At 41.8% G+C, this 20928-nt stretch overlaps 1 protein-coding gene across 1 annotated transcript; it reads right to left on the bottom strand.

Moving 5' to 3' along the window:
- Positions 1-2703: 2703 nt before the first annotated feature.
- On the bottom strand, positions 2704-20530 carry LOC134487385 (membrane-spanning 4-domains subfamily A member 15-like). Its single transcript, XM_063289158.1, has 6 exons — positions 20149-20530; positions 18607-18729; positions 11163-11219; positions 9647-9781; positions 4115-4228; positions 2704-3337 (listed from the first exon to the last, which is right to left on the bottom strand). The coding sequence occupies exons 1-6, from the start codon at positions 20350-20352 to the stop codon at positions 3221-3223; spliced, it is 750 nt and encodes a 249-aa protein (XP_063145228.1). The 5' UTR covers positions 20353-20530; the 3' UTR covers positions 2704-3220.
- Between the last annotated feature and the right edge of the window lie 398 nt (positions 20531-20928).

Here is a 20928-nt window from a genome sequence, read left to right as displayed (position 1 = left end):
GTAGTAACATATGGCTGCGAGAGCTGGACCATAAGGAAGGCTGAGAGAAGGAAGATCGATGCTTTTGAACTGTGGTGTTGGAGGAAAATTCTGAGAGTGCCTTGGACTGCAAGATGATCAAACCAGTCCATCCTCCAAGAAATAAAGCCAGACTGATCACTTGTGGGAATGATATTAAAGGCAAAACTGAAATACTTTGGCCACATAATGAGACGACAGGACAGCCTGGAGAAGATGTTGATGCTAGGGAGAGTGGAAGGGAAAAGGAAGAGGGGCCAACCAAGGGCAAGATGGATGGATGATATTCTAGAGGTGATGGATTTGTCCCTGGGGGAGCTGGGGGTGTTGACGACTGACAGGAAGCTCTGGCGTGGGCTGGTCCATGAAGTCACGAAGTGTCGGAAGCGATTAAACGAATAAACAACAACAATGCCTGCAAGCAGGAAGTACAATTTCAGCTAGAACTTAATGCATGCGAACCAAGCCCTGACCTCTCCACCCATCGCTGCTTTCTCAATGTACAGCTTGATTAGGAACATCACTTGCTACTGAGAAGGCATTTATTTGAAGAATGGACTGAACTATGCAGTTCATCACAGCTACGAGCAGAGCGAAGCCTTTGGCTGCAATGGGTGTGACTGCAGCGGGGATGAACTGCCCCCCTCCTGCGTAAAGTCTCTTCAGGGGATTGAAACACTTCCTTGCACATCTTAACAGCACAGACCAGGAATTCCTGGGTCTTGGGGGCAGGGGGTGGGGACAAACTTTCCACCCTCTCAGTGCCCTGCACGATTCGAGCCACCTGGATTATGTGCCCCTCCGTACCGTTTTGCTAAGCTAAAAGGTTTCAGATATAGTCCTCTTCTCAAAAGAAAGGTGTTCTAGAAGCCCTCTGATCATGTTGATGGCCCTCTTCTGCATTGTGTTTGGCAACAGTTGTGTCTTTTTTTATCAAATGTGATTACTAGAATCGTATACGGTATTCTAGTTGTAGACATAGCATAGGTTTTTATAAAAAACTTCACAAGATTGGCACTTTTATTTTTAACCTCTTCCCTAGTGATCCATATAGTGGATTCTAATGATGATCCCTAGCGTGGTTCCCAGAATACTCCTTGGCATGCTTTCTGAACAGTTTGGGGGAAGCCCAATAAACTCAAAATGGTCTTTTCTGATGAATTAACTTGAATTGACTACTCCCTGCTTCAAAGAGAAATTCCTGCTGTATCAGAGTCCCAGCTCTTTCAGTTTGTATATTACTCAAGAGCGCCTCTAGAGTCCTGATCCTCCTATTGCTCCCTTGTATTGGCCTGTTCCACGTACCTCTATGGGGTGGGGGGGACCTCATGGTGGAGCAGAAGAAAGGTCACATCCATGGTAGTTGCAAGGGGAGGGAAGGGGAGACAGTTGTCCTCCCTTAGGTGAGCTATGCTATTCCCAGCTTCCATTTTTAAAAAGTGGGTTATCTTTCTCTCTTCTAGATGCCAAGATAACTTGCCCATATTATAACTGGCTTTTCAGCCTGTAATTCAAGTCCTAGCAGTTCATTTAAAGGAGAAATAGGGAGAATCCTAAAAAAAAAGTGTGTAAAATTTCCTGAAAACACTGTTTTCCTTCAACTGATTATATGCAAATCAATCCTGTCATATTTACTCTGAATGATTTAATAGGGTGACTCCCAAACTCATTCCCTGTTCAAGCAGCTTTCTCAATAAACCTCAATAAATCTTTGAAGTGCATTATCTCAAAAGTGTATTTGCTATCAGAGACCAGTAGCCTATGAATGACCCAATGTGTAAGTGATATCACTAACATACCAAAATCTACTTCATCCCACTGCCGCCTGCTCCATTCAGAAAAACTGCCCGATCAACTGATATCAAAACTATACTTGAGAATTAATTTTAAAATGAAACTTCTCTTGAATATCGGGGTTTTATTTTAGGATTCTGATCCACTAAATGTAAACTGCTAAGAAAAGACTCATATAGAACAGATGCTTGAGGCACCCTCAATACCACAGTTGTAAAGAAGTGGTTGAATGAAAAGATCCTGTGATTGGAATGGAAAAATATTAAAAACTCACTGGGTTAAATAAAACAGCCCCTACCCTTTCTTTCACTGCTCGAAAAAAACCAGTGCGAAGCCAGGACTCACGATATGAGCAGGACACACAAAACACAAGCAAGTCCCCTTGGCAAAATGCTGAATATCTGAAGGAAAAGGATCGAGTGTCATAGCACAAGGAAGTACCTCCAATCACAGGAAGCCATGATCATGCCGCCCGCCCACCCCCAATGCTGCTTTCAATTCCCATTACTTAAGGAATGAGGCTCAAGGGGAAAAAAATCAAAGAGGAACAAGAACTTTTTGGGGGGGGGGGTTGGAGGCAGCCTTTCTCGTAATGCCAGGGCCAGCTCTGAAAGGCTTAAAGAAGTGACACCTTCAAGAAGAAACACCAGCTCTCCTCCCACTTCCGAAGAGCAGAACCACAGACGCTGCCAGTAAATGGGTCAGTGTCTCAGTTAAGGCTAGTGAGGAGGCATCAGGAAGGAGACGACACACGTTTCCTTATCGTTTCTGACCCTCCTTCTCCATAGTTTGCCCCCTAAATTCATCTCCCTGGGGAGGAAGGAGACTTGAACAGGCAGCTGGGGCAGTATGTGAACTGGTTCGTAGGCAATCTCATACAGACTCTCCATCAGCACTGCTAATTCAGATTTATTGTACATATACAGGAAATAACAGTATCACAAGGTCTATAGAGTTGACTCTAGTTAAATGCAAACTTCTACTGATCTGTTTTGGCATGAGAGGGATTATGCAACCGCTACTATTGCGCCAATGAGACCTGTTTGACCAATAATTCGTGTTTTAATTTTGCTAGCTGCTTTTTCTTTTCTGTAGCATCGTAGAACAGTTGTCATAAAAAGCAAATGCCATCCAGAATACAAACAAAGGACTAATAAACTGCTCACACCATCCACTGCAGAGAGTGTACCCCCTCACAAAGATGCTGCTGACCTGCAGCACAAATTCCTGCTTCTGGAGAAGCAGTATAACTAGCAGGTAAAAAGAAGCTCTTTAAAAACTGGTCACCATTTAACTTGGTGCTGAAAGGCTGTGACTGAAAGAGAAACAAGCTGGAAAACAAAACAAAACGAGGTCCGAGACCTCTGGTGCAACGCTTCTCACAATTCCTTCTGGTGTTTTTCTGTTTTTACTGTGACTTGGTAACCACATTGTCATAGTTTGGTGGAGAAGACGACGGACTGGGTTCAGTAGCAACGGTAGCTGCATCTCCGATGACTTGGTAAGGCACAAAAACCATGGTCGTCTGTAACAGAAAAGAATGCCTAAATACAAAGAATACTGACTGCCTGTGGGGGCATCTGTTGCTCCAGGCATGAGGAACAGCTGCTCCAGCTGTGTGTTTTTAACCGCGGTGCTGTGCTTGCCTAGAATAAGGAGGCTGAAACCCTTGAGAGCTCAAAGCCCTGACAGAATTCTTGAAAGCTATAAGGTAACCTCCAAATGACTCGGGGCCTGGGCACTTCAGGAATTCTCCGATGAAATCTGCCCACTTGATCCAGACAGAGAATATCTACTCAGGGTCCCCCACCTACCAGGAGGTGTGACAGGAGGGCCCCAAATGTGAGTGTTCTCTGTCTGGAATAGCTGGCCTTCTGAAACGAAGATGGCACCCGCTCTGAGGGTCCTCTGGAAAGTGGTAAAGACCCGGCATTTCCTGAGGGCCTTTGGGGACTGATATTATTTTGTACCTTAGTTTTTATTGCAGTTATATATTGCTTATAGTTTACATTCCTGTATTAGTATTGTTCCTGTTGTGTTGTTGTAAACCACCTAGGGTCCAGCTGAATTGAGGCATAAATAAATGAATATCCTCACCATTTATTCACAAAAACCGTTAGGAAATTATTAACTTATTCTAGCAAAATAAAGGCCTGGAGCGTATGCATCTCCCTCCAGGGGAGGCTATTTTTTTTGGTTTCCTAAAATGGCTTCAACTTACTGTGAACTGATACAGGTAATCTTCTGCTGTAACTTCTCAGTAAGCGCTGCTAAAACTATTATCAAAGTATCAAATACTTACCTGGTCATTAGCACAGCAAGCTGCCTGGCACCCAAAATGTGCAAGTGAAACAGTGATACAAAATTCCAGCAAGCTGAACAAGAGCAGGATGCTGGTGAAGCCAATACCGACGCTCTGTAGAGAATGGAGACATGTGGAAAGATAGTTGTGATTTGCTGAGAAATTAGTCCAGCTATGTGCTACCCCAGTAAAAGGACTCCCCGCTGCTTCCTTGTAGACACTGGGAGGAACAATTGTATCAGGAAAAAATAGGGACAGTGTACAGCCTGTGTCATTCGGAGAAAACCAGATCAGGGAACATCAGGGCATCTTTCTGTATTGCAGTATCCCAAAGGGAAATTCCAGATATCACAGAGACTCAAACGGGGATCGGTCGTATTTCAAAGCCACAGTTAGAGTTAAATATTTGCACAATAGCACACATTTCACTTCAGCCCTCTCTCTCCTTTTATTCACCGTAAAAAGCTGGTCAGGTGGATAGAGCAGAGAAGAACAATCCAACATACATTCTAAATAGTTCTACAGATGCAGAATTTCTCAGATTTCCTAGGCCCTTTGACCAGGTATGTAGAGAATCAAGGAGCTTCTTCTATGAAAGACGATGTTCAACAGACAATCAGAAAACTCTAATCCTCATTTAGGGGTGATCCAATCTGACTCCCACATTTGAATTTTGGGGATTTTCTTTCTTTCTTTTTCTTTCTTTCTTTCTTTCTTTCTTTCTTTCTTTCTTTCCACCCACAGGAAATATGTGAATTTTGGCAAGTTTTTATAGAAACAAGCAAACCAAACATAACTCACCCATTGGGTCTTCCCAATGTCAGTAGCAATATCAAACATGCCAAGAACCAGGATAATTTTGCCTGCTTGGAAAGGCAAATCTATTCATGTTGTTTTCTCCGACATTTGTTGTTTCCAAATGTCATTTACTTTTCATCCATTTTTGAAAGACTTTATTTGTAGTCCTAGCTCCTAGTACAAGCTCAGCAATTTCTAGGTGGCATTCCGTGTTAGATAAGACAGAGACCAAATGACTTTGGGGGGCAAGCTACTGCTCCACATCACAAGAAAGCCTACACCTTATGTAGTAACTTGAACTCATTTACAGCTTAGACTTTTAATATCATAGCGATAAGGCTGTGCCTGGTCTTGCTGCAGCAGTAATTTAAACATTGAATATTAGTTTGCCTTTTCAATGGATAATGGTATCTTTGTGCTCTTATGAATGGCCTACTTGTAATCAATTCATTGCCTGCCTGTAATGTATTAGCATGGCTTGCCTAATCAATTAAGCTTCAAATGGTATGAAAACATGACAACAAGAAATAAGGAAATACTTCAAGCAGCCCTCTGGTAGAGAAGTAGTAAGAGGGTGAGATATTAGGATATTACAGAGTTTCTTAACTGGCATTATTTAAACTTTTACAACAGAATAAGTGTCACAAAACGTACGGGACTGATTGTGGTTTCTCCTGAAATAACAAGTCCAAGTCAGATGAGACCAACAAAAGAAAGAAGAAAAAAGGAAAAACATTTGAAAGGCTAAATTACTTACCTTAAAGGTAGAGGTGCCAAATCTTTCCAAAACCGAGATGCAGCCCCCAGCCACATGGCTAAGGGATATTCTACATTGGCACCTGAGGGATCATTGGCCCTACGCATCCCATTGCTCATATTAGTTTTGATTCCCCAAATATTTCCAAGAAAATGCCGTAACTGGGGTCACGCTAACGACGCTTTCACAGCTGGTGACCAGGGCACCAAAAGCTATGAGTCAAGGGGGTTGATCAACTGTTTTCCAATAGCTGAGGAAACTGTGTAAAGATTTAGAGAGCAGACTGCATTTTTCACACAATCTCTGGGTTCAGGATGACCAGTGTAATCTCTACCATAAACTTGGCTAATTTGTCACTGGCTGGACCTCTGTCTGGCCACTTAGCTTCATCACAGCCATGACTTTTCTAACCTATCCCTCATTTTTTGCAGTGTGGAGCTCTTTGGACCTTTTTTGCTGTCTCCTACAGGTAAACCTATCTGATTTTTTAAAGATTTGGATCACGTGCACAAAACTCTCACTGCCTATACATCAATACACTTTGGTCTATTCAGAAGAGAAGTGATTTTTGCAATCTTATCCCACCTTCAACAATAGGTGCCATCTGAATATAAATCATATATTAATTTATCTTACAATCATTATATAAAATATAATTAATTATATTTTCTTCGTATTCTCCCCCTTTCAGTTTAATAAAATCTTAATTTGGATTCTGTCTTTTGGGCTGTTGTCCCTCAGAGTTGTCTTCCTGCTGTTCCTTGCTTGACTATATGAATCTGCACTCTATTTGACTTAGAAAAGTCAAAGGGGTACAGAAGAAGCAGGCTCAGGCTTGCTCATTGCCATCTCTGGGTAAGCTCAGTTTCCTGCATTTATTCTTACTCAGGAATAAGACTGAGGAGGATTACTGGCAGCCAGTCTAAAAATAAAGACATAAGGAAATGGAAAGAGGGACAGATTTCCAAGAATGAGGATAATCAACTGCCCTTAATGGCACAAAAGATTTTAGAAAGACTAAAGTCAGAAGAAGCTCAATGAAGCACAATGAAAAATAAATACATTTACTTAGATATATTCAAAGTAAACAAAAATGTGATGATGATGATGATGATGATGATGATGATGATGATGATGATGATAATGCTCAGTAATATGAGATGTTGACAGGTGAAAAGGAGAAAGTAGAATTACTCAAGTCCTTTCTGGCTTGGTCTGCTTTTAGAAGAGAATCTTTCCCCCACCAGACAAATGTGTTTATCACACCAAGGCAGAATTGCATCTGGTCAACAGGTATCTATGGATTCTGAAGGCATTCAGTTCTTTGGGTCCAAAGGAGTGGTATCCTAGGCATTGAAGGAGCTTGTTACTCAAGGATCCCACATATAATCTTTGTTCTGTGTGAGCAAGAATGACTGCAGGGGAGCAAATATTGAACTTATCTTCAAGAGAAGCATAAACCAGGCAGTCTGACACTGAGACTTGGGAACATCTATAACAAACTTTAAGATGTCTTCCGTAAGCACTTGAAACCAATGCACTGATCAGAAGTCAGCAAGGATTTCTCAAGAATAAGGCCTGCCACACTATTCTTTATCAATTTTTAAACAAATTTTAGACCATAGGAATGCTGTGGATATCTTGACTTCAGCAAACCATTTCATAAAGTTTTCAATGAAAACTGCTTTAGCGGATGATGATCTGTGTTGGAAGGCTTTCTGCTAGATGGACCCACAGCTGTCTAAAGAATCCAACTCAGAGATTGACTGGAAATCACTGCTGACCAAACTGAAGACCAAGTGCAGTGCCACAGATGACAGAAAATTAATCTTCTAATATGTACCTCTTAAAAAACAGAAATCGATCCAGAGCATAGGTCACAAAATAATTGGTATAATTTACAACACAGCAGCTTTCAGCTCATCACAAGGAAAAACTTCCCAAAGAAAAAAAGCAGTTTGATCATTATGCCAAAGTCCTACAGATCTACTGTAGTGTGTTCTCAGTGAGTGTATATATTTCAGCAAAGGCAGGACAGCCATCCATCACGGACGCCGTCAACTGGCTTCCTGCACTCAGAGACACAACACAAGAGTTGCAGGCTAGACTCAGATGTCGAGAATCCTCCAGAGGGCAGGAAGTGCCAAACCCCTTCTACCCTACCAGTGCCAAGGAAACAGCATCAGTGTGCAGCAAAGAGCCTCATCTTGCTGTGGGTCTCACTTATCTCCACACATTTATCTGAAGGAAAGCCGAGAAGCAGGAGAAGCCACAAGCAGATCAGGACCCCTCTTGCCATATTCCAAAATCGGCACTCAGGGTAGAATAGCAATTTGGATTGGCAAGAGTGTTGTGTTTTATTCAATTTCCCATATACAGCAAGTGCTATTTCTGACAATGGGGGGCAGCACCCACAGACACTGGGGAGTTGAGGGCAGAGTAATTAATTATTAGAACTGGGGACACAAAGGCTCTGGTAACCCACTCTTCTCTCACACACAGGCCCAGAAGACACTAAAGCTATGCGATGGGGAAAAACTCAAACATTCCTCCTTCTATGCTTATCTTTCTGGGAAAGCATATGAAAATGCCATAATTTACACGACGAGAAGGTTGTGGGGACAAATAATATATCTTTTCCTCGTAGCTTCTACTGTACATGTTATATCAAGGTAACCTCATGGGGAGAATGGGGAAATTGGTGCTGACACAGTATGGCTGTGCCATGGTTAAGGGCCTCAGTGTGGTTTCAGTTCAGCCAACCTAATGTATGTGTTTCCTCTCGTGAATAAGGATGCAGCTAGATCTACTTTCTCACTTCTAGCAGCAGCATGGAAATAACAATAAGGAGCTCCTGATTAAAATTGGGATAGGAACGGTGTGCGCAAAGGTGACTCTCTATGCATGCTTTCTTCAGCACAACTGCACTTCCAACAGCCCACCAGCCAGCCATCAGCAAGCGACGGGGACCCAGGCCTGGGAAGGGAACCCTCCCAATGCGTTCTGTTCCCCAGACGCCTGTCAAATAGCTGATGAATGACTGCCCAAATTCAGTCATGCTGAAAACAGGAAAGCTGTAGAAGAGGAAGCGCCCTTTCTAGGGCTACTTCTTTTCACACACTTGGGGCAAAAGTGAAAGAATGGGAGGGGGAAGAAACGGGGGTGGGAAATGAAAAGTCACATGACGTCTGAAGGGTGCAGAATGGCCCCACTTGTTTAGGGCAGGATCCGTGAGGATTCTGCAGAACAGCTTCAGTCATCTTGACGTGGAGTTCCAAGCCCCTTGACAGAAATTCTTCCCAATCTTCTGTCAGGTTGGAAGGAATGAAGGCCCTGGAGGCGACACTGCTCTGGCTTAACGCTGACATTCTAAAGGAAGCGGACCAAAGGACAGCACTCCCAGACACGCTCACATGTAGAGCCACTGATCCCCAAGAATTTGGTTCTAACTGCAAGATAGTTCTGTCCACACTCCAGAACTTACCTAAATTTCAGTTTTCTAAAACTGTATGGCAAATGCAAGGAAGGGAAGAGCATGGGGGGAGAACCAGGTATGGATTTTGACATTTACAGCTGTAGTCTATACAGAATTCCCCATTTCTTTTGCAGCTCCCAGGCCCTACTGAAAGACAACCAAATGTTTACAGTCTACACAGTCAAAACGCATCTACAAAGGTACCCCCCTCGCTGCCAAAAAAAGAAATGGGGGGTGGGGGAGGGAAATCTACCTTGTCTGTTGTATGATACTGTCCTACTCACTTTGTGCCTCAAGCACCAGACGGCGGCTTGCCCTTAACGTAACAAAAATATAAGCCAGCATTCCAATGAAATAACATTCATGTCTTTGGGACTGAGACCTATTCGAGGGAGGATTTCAGACAAAACTCAAGGGCTCTGGGATAGCTCCCCCGTGTACATAATCTCCTTCCCGATTCTGCACATGAAGCCAAAATTCTAGAGAAGATTGGTTTACTTACCCTTACCCAGGAGGTCTCATATGGACGGTCATATTCAAAAACCATGCGATTAATGGCCAGCTCTGATATATACAGCAGGATACCAACTAATGCCATTATCGCACTTGTGATGTTCATTCCTAGACTGCATTTCACCTGAAAAGAAACAGCAATAACCGGGGGGGGGGGGGGAGAGATGACAAAGACAGCATACGTCTTAATAAATGCAAACCATAAGGACAATTACACCCAACCTTGGTGAAACCAGGAAGAGGAAAGGTCTACCTATGTGGGTGATTAATGGCACATGACCAATCAATGGTGAACACAGAAAACATTCAAAAAGAGCCCAGGTATCAAACAGCTGCACTAGGGTTGCCCACAGTGGAAATGCAAATCCCACAACTCATTGGAAGGGTTTTATAAAACTGTCAAATTCCCTCTTTTTGTTTCTGGATGTCAGTCCCCATCCGAAGGCCAGGTGGTGAAAAGTGACAGGAAAACTGGTAAGATTTCTTCACCCCCAAACATTTTGGTTAAAGAAATCCCACACAGTTTATTCTAGGACCCTGCGTTGTCATCCGTTACTCTAAGCGTTATATTGTAGTGTTAAATGCCCTTTTAGCTATATAACGTTACAGAGAGGCCACAAGACAGATGTGAATAGAGAAACCCTGGGAGCCAGCAGTAAGAATATTGACAATTTAAAAAGTGCCATAATGTTTTCAGTTTTCCCCTTTCGGGAATACAGCTATTTCTTCCATTAAGGTGGCTAATGATGTTCTTCTGTTGAATCCATACCGTGTCCCTTCACAAGACAAAAACATTTCTATGTTGCCAGTAACACACTTTACACCAAAGAGGGACAGGGGAGAAGCAAGCAAGCTACTTGTAGGTGGCCTATCAGCAACTCTTTCTTCCCTCGGATTCCCAGGATGATTCCCACACTTGTCCTTTTACTCCTAGTGCACTGGGCTTCTTCCTAAGGTTGCTCTCATGTGGGAACACTTCTGCAACAGGGCTCTCCGCCAAGCCAGAGGAGGAGGAGGAATGTCGGAGTCTGGCTCAAGATTAGAGGATGCACGAACACACCTCTCCGCCCCTCGCTAGTACCATTTCTGGTTGCAACTAAGGAAGCCCTGGCAGAACAAGTAGCCACGTCATGGTCATTGGCCATTTCGGGCTTTCCTCATTTCTTTCATGGTACTGACTGGACCTGCAGTGCTGCAGGTTGCACGTCATGAAGGGAACCTGAGAAGACCCCCCTTGCAAAACGGGGACCGGGGCAGGCTCTAATTCTGGATGGTTCCACATTCTCCACTCTTGGGGCAGAACTTTCAACTGGAAGCAAGCCGTGGAAGGTTCAAAGGTTGATCAAGGCAGGAAGTGGAGTCGGTGGGGCTTTTGTGGTTGCGTTCCCTTCCCAAATGTTGAGTTATGACCGAGCGGTAGCTGAATGCAACAGACAGTGTGAAGGGTCTGAGTGCTTAAGAAGAAACAGTATAAAAGAAATTCAAACGCCATGTAGCTTTCTCACCAAAGTACGATTTCGATGCTTCTCAGCTGCTACACATAGTGATCCAGAAGCAATGAACTATGGAAAAAGAAAAGGGAAAAAAAACCCATTTCATTGTAGTGCACTGGAAATGTAAAGGGGAAAAAAATCTCAGGAAATCTGGGACCTGTGAGAATAGCCTTACAGTATACAATGGTTGTTGTGTGTGTTGCTTTCTTTCGATTTTGTGAAGCCACCCAGAAGTGTTTTGGACTGGGCAGCCGAGAACACTAATAAATATCCCCCTCCCCCGGCAGAGGAAACTTGCCCTACCCTTCAAAGTGGTAAAGACTTGTACTAGAGGCAGCTTGGATATCAGGGACTTGTAGCAGACCAGTAGCCAAAAAAAAGCCCGTCTTTGTCTAAATGCACCAGCCACGCTCAACGGGTTTGGCAGGGAAACCAAATGCTTGAGGAAGTGTAAAAAGGTTGAAGGGGAAAAAAAGAGGGAGGAGAGAAAAATCCAAAACAGTCCAACGGAGGTGAGCATGATCCATCGTTAGGGAATGCTGGACTGAGGCACAGCGGAGGAGCTTCCTGGAGCTGGTTGCTAGGATTCCACGCAAGGGAAAGCTGTTTCCCCTTCCAGTCTGGTATGTGGCTGGGAGGCGAGGGATTCCAGCTTTGTTCACAGCCGTGGTGCAGCCTAATTACGGACGTTAGAGAGAGACCTTCTTTTGCTACAGATAAGTACTTCTCTGGTGGTTTTTCATTCGTTCTGGGATTATTACTTTAAAAGAAGATTTAGAAATGTACAGCGACTTGGATCCTTCGCAAGAAGTTGGATCATAAAGAGAATGTAAGAAATGAATAATGGAGAAAGGGAAGATGTTTTTTAAGTTTAATTGTTTATGGATGTGCATTATTAAAACTTAATTATATTAATTGGGCTGGCTAACTTCATGCGAATGTTTTTCATTTCCCTCCCGTATGCCTGCGAATTGGCTGGATTTACAAAACAAAAGACTGCAGTCACCTAAGCTGTGTACTCAGAGGAGGCCTGTGCCTGTAATTGCAGCCAGAAAGGCAACGGAGACAGTACTTTTAGCTCTAAGTATTTTGGTTTTGTGCCATGGCAACACACCAACCAAGCTAGAGGAGCTCCACAGAGCAGCAGATAGAGAAAGAAGAGAAAGAGAAAGAAGGTAAAACCATTCCTTTAAGTGTACTTAAACCAATGCTTGATGACTTGGGATCTAAACTGGCTCAATCACTTGAAGCTAAATTTATGATCCTTGAAGAAAAGATAGATGAGTATTTTTCATCCATCTTTTCATCCGTCTTATCCATTCTTTCATCTATCATCTATCCTAGAGATTTGTAAAACAAGTGTCTGGAAACATACAACAGACGTCTGGAGAAAGAAAACCAGTCAATGACGGAAGGCACACTTTGGAGATTAAGTCAGAAGCTAGGGATGTGGAATTAGGAGGAGGAATGGATAACGTGGCTTTGATGGCACTTACGGAAAAGGAATTCTGCCTGAGGTTTAGAGCTCTTCCGGAGAGTCCGGATGAAGATGTGAAAAGGATGGTTGTTCAGACATTGTCAGATTTTTTAGATTGGGAAGAAGAAAAAAACTGAACAAGAAATCGATAAGGGGCACCAGATTAATTCACGTTATGCTGTAGCAAGGCATGTTCCAAGCGATGTGCTAGTACATTCTGTGAGAAAAAGAACATGAGATCAAGTTCTGCGATGCCGTTTTAATACAAGACTGAAGATTGACAACGGGGATATAACTATTTCAAAGGAGGTTCCTATCCGAGTTCTACACAAGAGAAAGTTTTGTTGTTTTTAATTTAGATACTGAAGCAGAAGAAGATTCCATTTTGTTGGGACAAATTGGAGGGAATAATTTTTACCTTTCAACAGAAAAGATTTTGATTGACCTGTGTTCAAAAAGCCAGAAAATTCCTGGAAAAATTCAAAGGAGACTTGCAGGAGGTTCAAGTGGATGTGGCAGAGAGGACAGTTTCAAAGGTGCAACAGAGGCCAAAAGACTCTGAAAAAGAGGATTCTGAATTAGGTGCGACAGGTACGGCCTCTTCCAAATTATTTGCTTGGATACGGATTACAAATGTCTAACATGGAATATAAAGGGAGCAAATGCTCCCCAGAAAAGAAAAAAGTTGTTTCGTTATTTCAGGAAGTTAAAACAAGATATAGTTTGTCTACATGAGACTCATATTAGAGGAAAAGGACTTAAAATACTTGACCTGTAAGAATTTAGGAGAATAATTTATTTCAGTAGGTCTAAAAAACACCAATGGAGTTATTTTATATATTAATCCGCATTTAAGCCAAAACTGATATTGGCAGATGATCATGGTAGATTTGTTGGAGTGGAAGTTATTAGGAGGAATTAAATCTATAGTTTTGGGACTGTATGCGCCACATGAAGATAAAAGACATTTTTTAAAGTATCTTACGGAACAATTGGAAGTCTTTCATATGAAAACTGGTGCTCGATGGGAGATTGGAATGGAGTGGTCTCCCCACAGTTAGACAGAACATTGGAAAAGGAAATTAAAACCACTCAAGGTAAACCACTAAAAACCCTTTTTGATCTGATGTATAATTTAGCCTTAGTGGGCATATGGAAACAGAAAAATGGTAATTCCAAAGAATATACTTACTTTTCGGAAAGGCATAGATCATTCTCAAGAATAGGTATGATTTGGATTTCACAGAATTTGGCTAAGATTTCTAAATTTGAGACTTCACCAAAGACTCATTCTGACCATAACCCAGTTGCTCTGATTCCTAAGACAAAATCTACTTCCTCTAGATGGAAATTAAATGAAAAGGAACGGATAGTGAAAGACCGTAAAAAGAAGTTAACTGAATTTTTTTGAGAATTTAAACAAAGGCAGTGGTTTAAGAACGGTTTGGAATACAAGTAATGCTTTCATGAAGGGGTATTTTATTCAGCATAATATTCAATTGAAAAAAAAGACTCAAGAGAAGATGTAAACCATTCTGGATGAAATAAAAAGGAAAGAGGAGGAATGAAAGAACTTCAGAAAAGTTAAGTATCTCGCATCAAATTAAACTTTTACAGCAGCAGTTATCAATGTTAACAGTGAGAGAACTGGAGACTAAAATGAATTATGCTGAGCAAAAGAACTGTGAGTTTGCAAATAAACCAGGGGAATGGTTAGCGTATACATTAAGAAAGCAGAAAGAAAAGATGATGATTTTGAAACTTCAGGAAGGTGATACTGTACAAATTGACAATGGGACTATATAAAAAACTTTCCATCACTATTATTCTAACCTGTAGAAAGGACAGGGAAAGGGACGCGGTGGCGCTGCGGGTTAAACCGCTGAGCTGCCGATCGGAAGGTCGGCGGTTCGAAACCGCGCGGCGGGGTGAGCTCCCGTTGCTAGTCCCAGCTCCTGCACACCAAGCAGTTTGAAAACATGCAAATGTGAGTAGATTAATTGGTACCGCTTCGGCGGGAAGGTAACGGCGTTCCGTGAGTCATGCTGGCCACATGACCCGGAAAGTGTCCTACGGACAACGCCGGCTCTAAGGCTTAGAAACGGAGATGAGCACCGCCCCCTAGAGTCAGACACGACTGGACTTTACGTCAAGGGAAACCTTTACCTTTACTTTACTATAAAGGACAGGATATTTCTCTTGAAAAAATTGATGATTTCTTTAAAAAAACAGAATTTGCCAAGGCTTACAGAACATCAAAGACAAATTGGTGGGAGGAGATGGGTGGTGACAAATTTGATAAATAAAAAAAAAAATGATGAATAGTCTTATAACAACAGTGGAAGTAGCGTTACTACCTAAGGAGGGACAAAATCTAAATTTCACTAAAAATTATAGACCAATATCACTATTGAATAACAACCACAAGCTATTTACAGTGATTTTAGCAGACAGATTAAAAAGAATTCTACAAGAGTTTATTCATGAAGACCAATGTCGATTTCCACCTAAAAGACAATTAACGGATAACGTCAGAATAGTACAGGACATTACAGAATATTTGGAACAGCATAATGAAAAACAGGCGGCATTAATTTTCTTGAATGCAGAGAAAGTGTTTGACAGTCTGAACTGGTTCTTTTTGTTTAAAGTTCTGGAGAATATGGACTTTGGAGAGAATTTTATAAAGGGGGTAAAATCAATTTATACCTCTCAAAAGGCACAAATTATCATTAGTGGTGATTTAATAAAACCATGTGAGATACAAAAAGGAACTAGACAAGGCTGCCCACGATCACCTCTCCTGTTTATCTTTTTATTTATTCATCAAACTTCTCCACTGCCCAACTCGTATACAATGACTCTGGGCAGTTTATAAATAAAAAAAAACTACATATAACTAAAAAGATACAATATACATATACATATCAATAAATGTAAATGTAATATAAATATAAAAATATAAAACATAAATACAAGATGGCAAATCAAGATCTTACTGTTGGCACCATCATGGTGCCAACCACCTCCATGAATGGCTATCTCCGCTCCCACCCCAAGCAAGGTGGCATAAGCAGGTTTTAATCTCCTTCCTGAAGGCCAGGAGAGTGGGGGCCTGTCTTACCTCCAATACTCCAATAACAGAGATATAAGGGAAGATGAGAAGATAGTGGGAGTAAATTTTTTTTTAAAAAAGACAAGTTAAAAGCCTTTGGAGATGACTTGATGTTGGTGTTGGAAGATCCCTTGAAAGGGATTGAAGTACTAATGAGTAAACTAAAACAATTTGGTGCATTGGCTGGTTTTAAGATCAACAAACCAAAGACAAAGATGTTAGTAAAAAATAGGAACGAATGAGATCAAGAGAAACTGATGAACAAAATGGTTTTTAAAACTGAGAAAAAGGCTAAATATTTGGGCGTCACTTTGACTAGCATGAATTGTATGTTGTTTCAAAATAATTATGTTAAGACATGGGATGAAGTTAAAAAAATGTGCTAAGATTGGAAAAATTGCAGTTGTCATTGTTGGGAAGATTTTCTGCGATTAAGATAATGTTCTACCTAGAATGTTATTTCTGTTTTATACAATACCTGTTCTGACAATGGATGTACCATTTAAACAATGGCAGAAAGCTATTTCAAAATTTGTGTGTCAAGGCAAAAACCCACCAATTAAGGACAAAGCGCTAGAGGATGCTAAAGGAAGAGGAGGTTTAGGTTTACCAGATTTGAAACTGTACTTTGCAGCTTGTTGTGTAATATGGATAAAAGATTGGGTGACTTTGAGAAACAGAGGTTCCTGGAATTAGAAGGGCATGATTTGAGATTTAGATGGCATGGCTATTTATGGTATGATAAAGTCAAAGTTAATGTAGATTTCAAGAATCATTTTATCAGACATGCCATATTGTCGAATAGATACAAAGCTAGGTGGTCTCCAAAAATTCCTTTATGGTTGTCATCACAAGTAGCATTTGATAGGGAAAAAATGATAACTAAGCATAAATGGTTAACCTATGGTGACATATTGGTTTTTTCGCAGGGGGATTTAAAGCTAAAATCAAGAGAGGATTTGATATCTGAAGGTTACCTGTCAATGGTTTTCATATGTTCAATTACTAGAAAGATTTAAAGCAGGTAAAAGGATTTTTGATTTTGAACATGGTAAAACTGAATTTAGAGCTGAACTCTGTACAAATGATGAACATGTTACTGCTAAGATATATAACCTTTTATTGAAATTAGAAACAGAGCATGAACAAGTTAAAGACTGCATGATACAATGGGCTAAAAGCTCTGGGCATAATATACAAGTGGAACAATGGGAGAATATGTGGATGAAAAGACTGAAATTTACACTGTGCCATAATCTTAAAGAGATTTTGTTTTTATTTATTTTTATCCGGCCTTTGTTGTTATTATTTTTATAAATAACTCAAGGCGGCAAACATACCTAATACTCCCCCCTCCTCCTATTTTCCCCACAACAGCCACCCTGTGAGGCGAGTTGGGCTGAGAGAGAGGGACTGGCCCAAGGTCACCCCGCCGGCTTTCAGGCCTCAGCTGGGACTAGAACTCACAGTCTCCTTACATATGGTAACAGCAGCGAGACTTTTATATGCCCAAAGGTAGAAAGATTCAACGTTACCTACAATGGAAGAATGGATGGTGGAATTGATGGAGTTGGCTGAGATGGCAAAACTGACAGCTTTGATTAGAGAAAAGACATTGACTAATTTTAATGTTACTTGGAAACCCCTTTTGGACTTTTTGCAAAAAACAGGGGGAAAAATCATCATATCTGGATTTGCCCATTAGAAATAATAATGGACAATAGAATTAACGAAAGCTGTGTTACAAACATTAATGCAAATGCATACTTATATCTGTAGCAAAAAAAGTCAGAAGTCATTCTTTTTCTGTATTTTGGTTTTCTTTTTCTTTTTATTCTTCTGCACTTTTGACTTTGCTTTCTTCTCTGTTTTGTTTTCTTGCTTTACTTTTTTGTTTCTGGTTAGTTTTTATCCTTTTCTTGAAATCTTAAGAAAGTTTAATTAAAAAAGAGAGAGAACTCAAGTGGGGCTCCTGAGAGACTAGAAGAGACATTAGTGGTTCTGCAGATTATTTTAAAAAATAAATCTAAGTGCTACTTTTCCAAAATCTGGCTTCCAATTATTCTTTCTTCCCTTCCCTTCAAAAGAAGTTTCAATCAATCAAATCATTATTACGCCCAAAGTCAGCATAAGGAGGGTGGGGTACTGTCAGTGAAAACATAGAAAATACTTTAAAGTCTAAAAAATAATATTAAAACAAAGGGATAAAAGACATCTAAAAGGAGAGGTAGGAGCATCAGGTGGGTGTAGGGGAGCATAAACGTTAGTACGTGACACGCTCTATCTATCAATTTACAAAGCACTCTAATTCATCTTACTAAAGATGAATTAGATGCTCATTAAAACTAGTTTATGGCACCGGTCATCATCTGACAAATTTTAAGCTCTGCTTAATATTCTTTTCTTCCCTTCCCTTCCCTACGAAAGAGGCTTCTTCTTTTCTACGGCATTCCTCAGATTCACTGGAATGTTTCCCTAATTTCTTTAGGTGGCGTCTGGGAGCCTACTCTCTTGTTGCAATGTGGCACCGAGTCCGGAATCCTCATCTATTACTGGGATGCCCTTTTTCCCTCCCCATGGACCATCCCTCATAATGTTTCCCCTTGGGTTTTAACTGAAATATGAGAAGCCAGGGAGGCTGCAGGGCAGACAGCACTTTTACAGGCATCCCTCAGCCATTAATACCGACATAAAGTGCCTGTACTGTATGTGCCACTGTGTGTGACTCCAACCAAAAAACACAACATTGTTACAGTATATTTAAAAGACACACATCCTAATTTAACTAGGAAAATTTTCATATTCACATTAAATATACTGCACAGAAATAGTGCACGACTGAACAGGAATTTGCACATACTTACAAATATCCCTCCCCAAAAGGGGTAACCTCCAATTGCAGACAAGGTAACGTAGAAAGAAAAGCCAAGAAAAAGTGAGACAGCCCCACAGCCAATGTGGATCAACCCAATCATGATCTGGACAGCCTACGGAAGGAAAATGTACAACATAAGAGAAATTAGCTCTCTGAATCTCTCTGAATCTGAGAAAGACACACATCCTAATTTGTTAGCACCCCTGGAAAAGGACCGCTTTCCATCCACCTTTGAAAGATCCTTCCCTCTTTAATTGGTCCTGGGACTTCTGAGCTTCCAGTGCAGGTGTTTACCCAAGGCCTGGTTTGCAGTGGTGGTGAAAAAGCCAAATAGGGGAGAAGGGACAGTTTGAGACACCCATGACAACGACTCCAGATTATGATCTACCTTGACAACAAGCAGGACTGCTATTGCCAGGAAGAATGGCCTTTCTGGGAGGAAAGAAGACCAAAACGGGTCTTCCTGAGAGGCATGTCACCCCTCTTTCTACAGACTTACAGGAGGAGGTTAAGCAGGGTCATAAGCACGAAGTGACCTCAGCCAGTTTCGGCTGGAGCCAACCTATGACAGAGTTCTTCCAGAGAAATTCCCAACAGCTGCACTTCCCGAAGGGAAGGGATAAAAAGAGATCTGGCTGAAACTATGGCTGATGTCCTAACAGTCAGGAACCACGCTGAGACGAGGAATATGTCTCTAGTCTTTTATTACTGCTACATTAGATAGAAAATCCTAACAAACTGAGGAAGCGTGAGAAAACATGTTCACTGTTTCAATGTACTTTATACATCGTAACGTTTCACATGCCATGGTGCTGACGCGCGTTTCTGTTTGGGAGGGAGCTGCTGTGAAACCTTGTACCAAGCTCTGTATCTGAATTCATTACAATGGAATGTGTTTGGGTTATGTTCTCTGTTCAAGGCCTTTTCCCGCAGACCATCAGAAACCATTAGGAGCACCTGGGATTGTGAACTTGAGAAGATTCTACGGGGGGTGGGATTTCATTCGCAGTGAGCGTTTTTAGTTTGAATTTGGCGCGCTTTCATCATTCTCAGCTTTCTCTGTGATCCTGCATACTATTCTTTAATAAATCAGGTATCTTTGAATTCCTGTTCATGAGTCTGACAGTGTTTTAGAATAGGTAACCATTACACCCATACAGATCAACCCCAAAAGTCAAGGCGGGTCTGTTCTGTGTCTCTTTGAATGGCTGCTCAACTCCTCACTACTACGCATGCGTTGTCCCCCCTGGATAGGGGCCCCCTCCTGCTCACCATCTGTGCTCATGACATCTGAGCTCCATGTTCTCAGTTAAAGAGCAAAGGAAAGGAATGCATATTTGAGTCAGAGGTTTTCTAGAAACACAAAAGAAACTATGGAGCTTCCTGGATCATACTCCAGAGCCAGACAATGCCAAAGCCCAGATCTAGAACTTCAGATCCCACCCCTGATGCAGGTCACAGGTCTCCACACAGCTCTAGAAATACTGATACCTTAACAGATTTCAAACAAGCACACAGCAAACATGCTTACCCCAAGCACTTTTGTATCTGCACTGAAGAATTTCTCCAAAGCACCCCTTTGCGGGACCTGTTGAGGAGCACTGTTGGAAATTCCAAGTTGCTGACCATACTGTATTGCCCCAGGTGACTGAACAACAGCACTGGGAAACCCCTGGGCTGTTTGGATTAATGTAGCTCCATTAGATGGGATGAAGACTACTGTTCCACTGGCCATTCTTGCTGGATGTATTGCCACTGCTAAGCTACCTGCAAACAAACAGGAAACGAGGAAACGTTCATGTCTTAATTTCAAGAAGGCACTGTCTGGTCTTTCTCCTGGCAGCTCGATTTAATGGTACCGAGCTTGGGTGATCGTGTTTATTGCCATGTTCCAGCAAGCTCTTACTCATTTGGACAGAACAGGCGATTGGAAAGACTCAGGCGTAGGGATCGGTATCCCAGCTTGGCTTCACTGATGTCCTGAGGTTTCTCATCCAAACTCAGCTGGAGCTACCAGACCTGGCTTTCCTAACGAACGCCCACCCAGCAGCCCGAGTTACACACACGTTTCGGATCCGTAGACCTCTGAAGAGGAAGGCTGCTTCCCTTCTTCAGCTGTAGAAACTGGAATGTAAAGGTAAGAGGAAGCCCCCCCCCGCCCCCCACTTCGGAACGGCGAACTCCAACTACTGTGTCCTTGTAAGGCTACATGGCGGCTGTGGGTGTACGGGGCACTCCCATCATGGAAAGCCTAACGGCAAACACTTCCCTGCCCGCTGATTCTCCCCTAAAATGCTCCCTTCTAGGAGAC

This window comes from Candoia aspera, chromosome 1 (genome assembly GCF_035149785.1).
Source record: "Candoia aspera isolate rCanAsp1 chromosome 1, rCanAsp1.hap2, whole genome shotgun sequence".
Lineage (NCBI taxonomy): Eukaryota > Metazoa > Chordata > Lepidosauria > Squamata > Boidae > Candoia > Candoia aspera.
The sequence above is the reverse complement of the archived record's forward strand: the minus strand, read 5'-3'. Positions and strand labels throughout refer to the sequence as shown.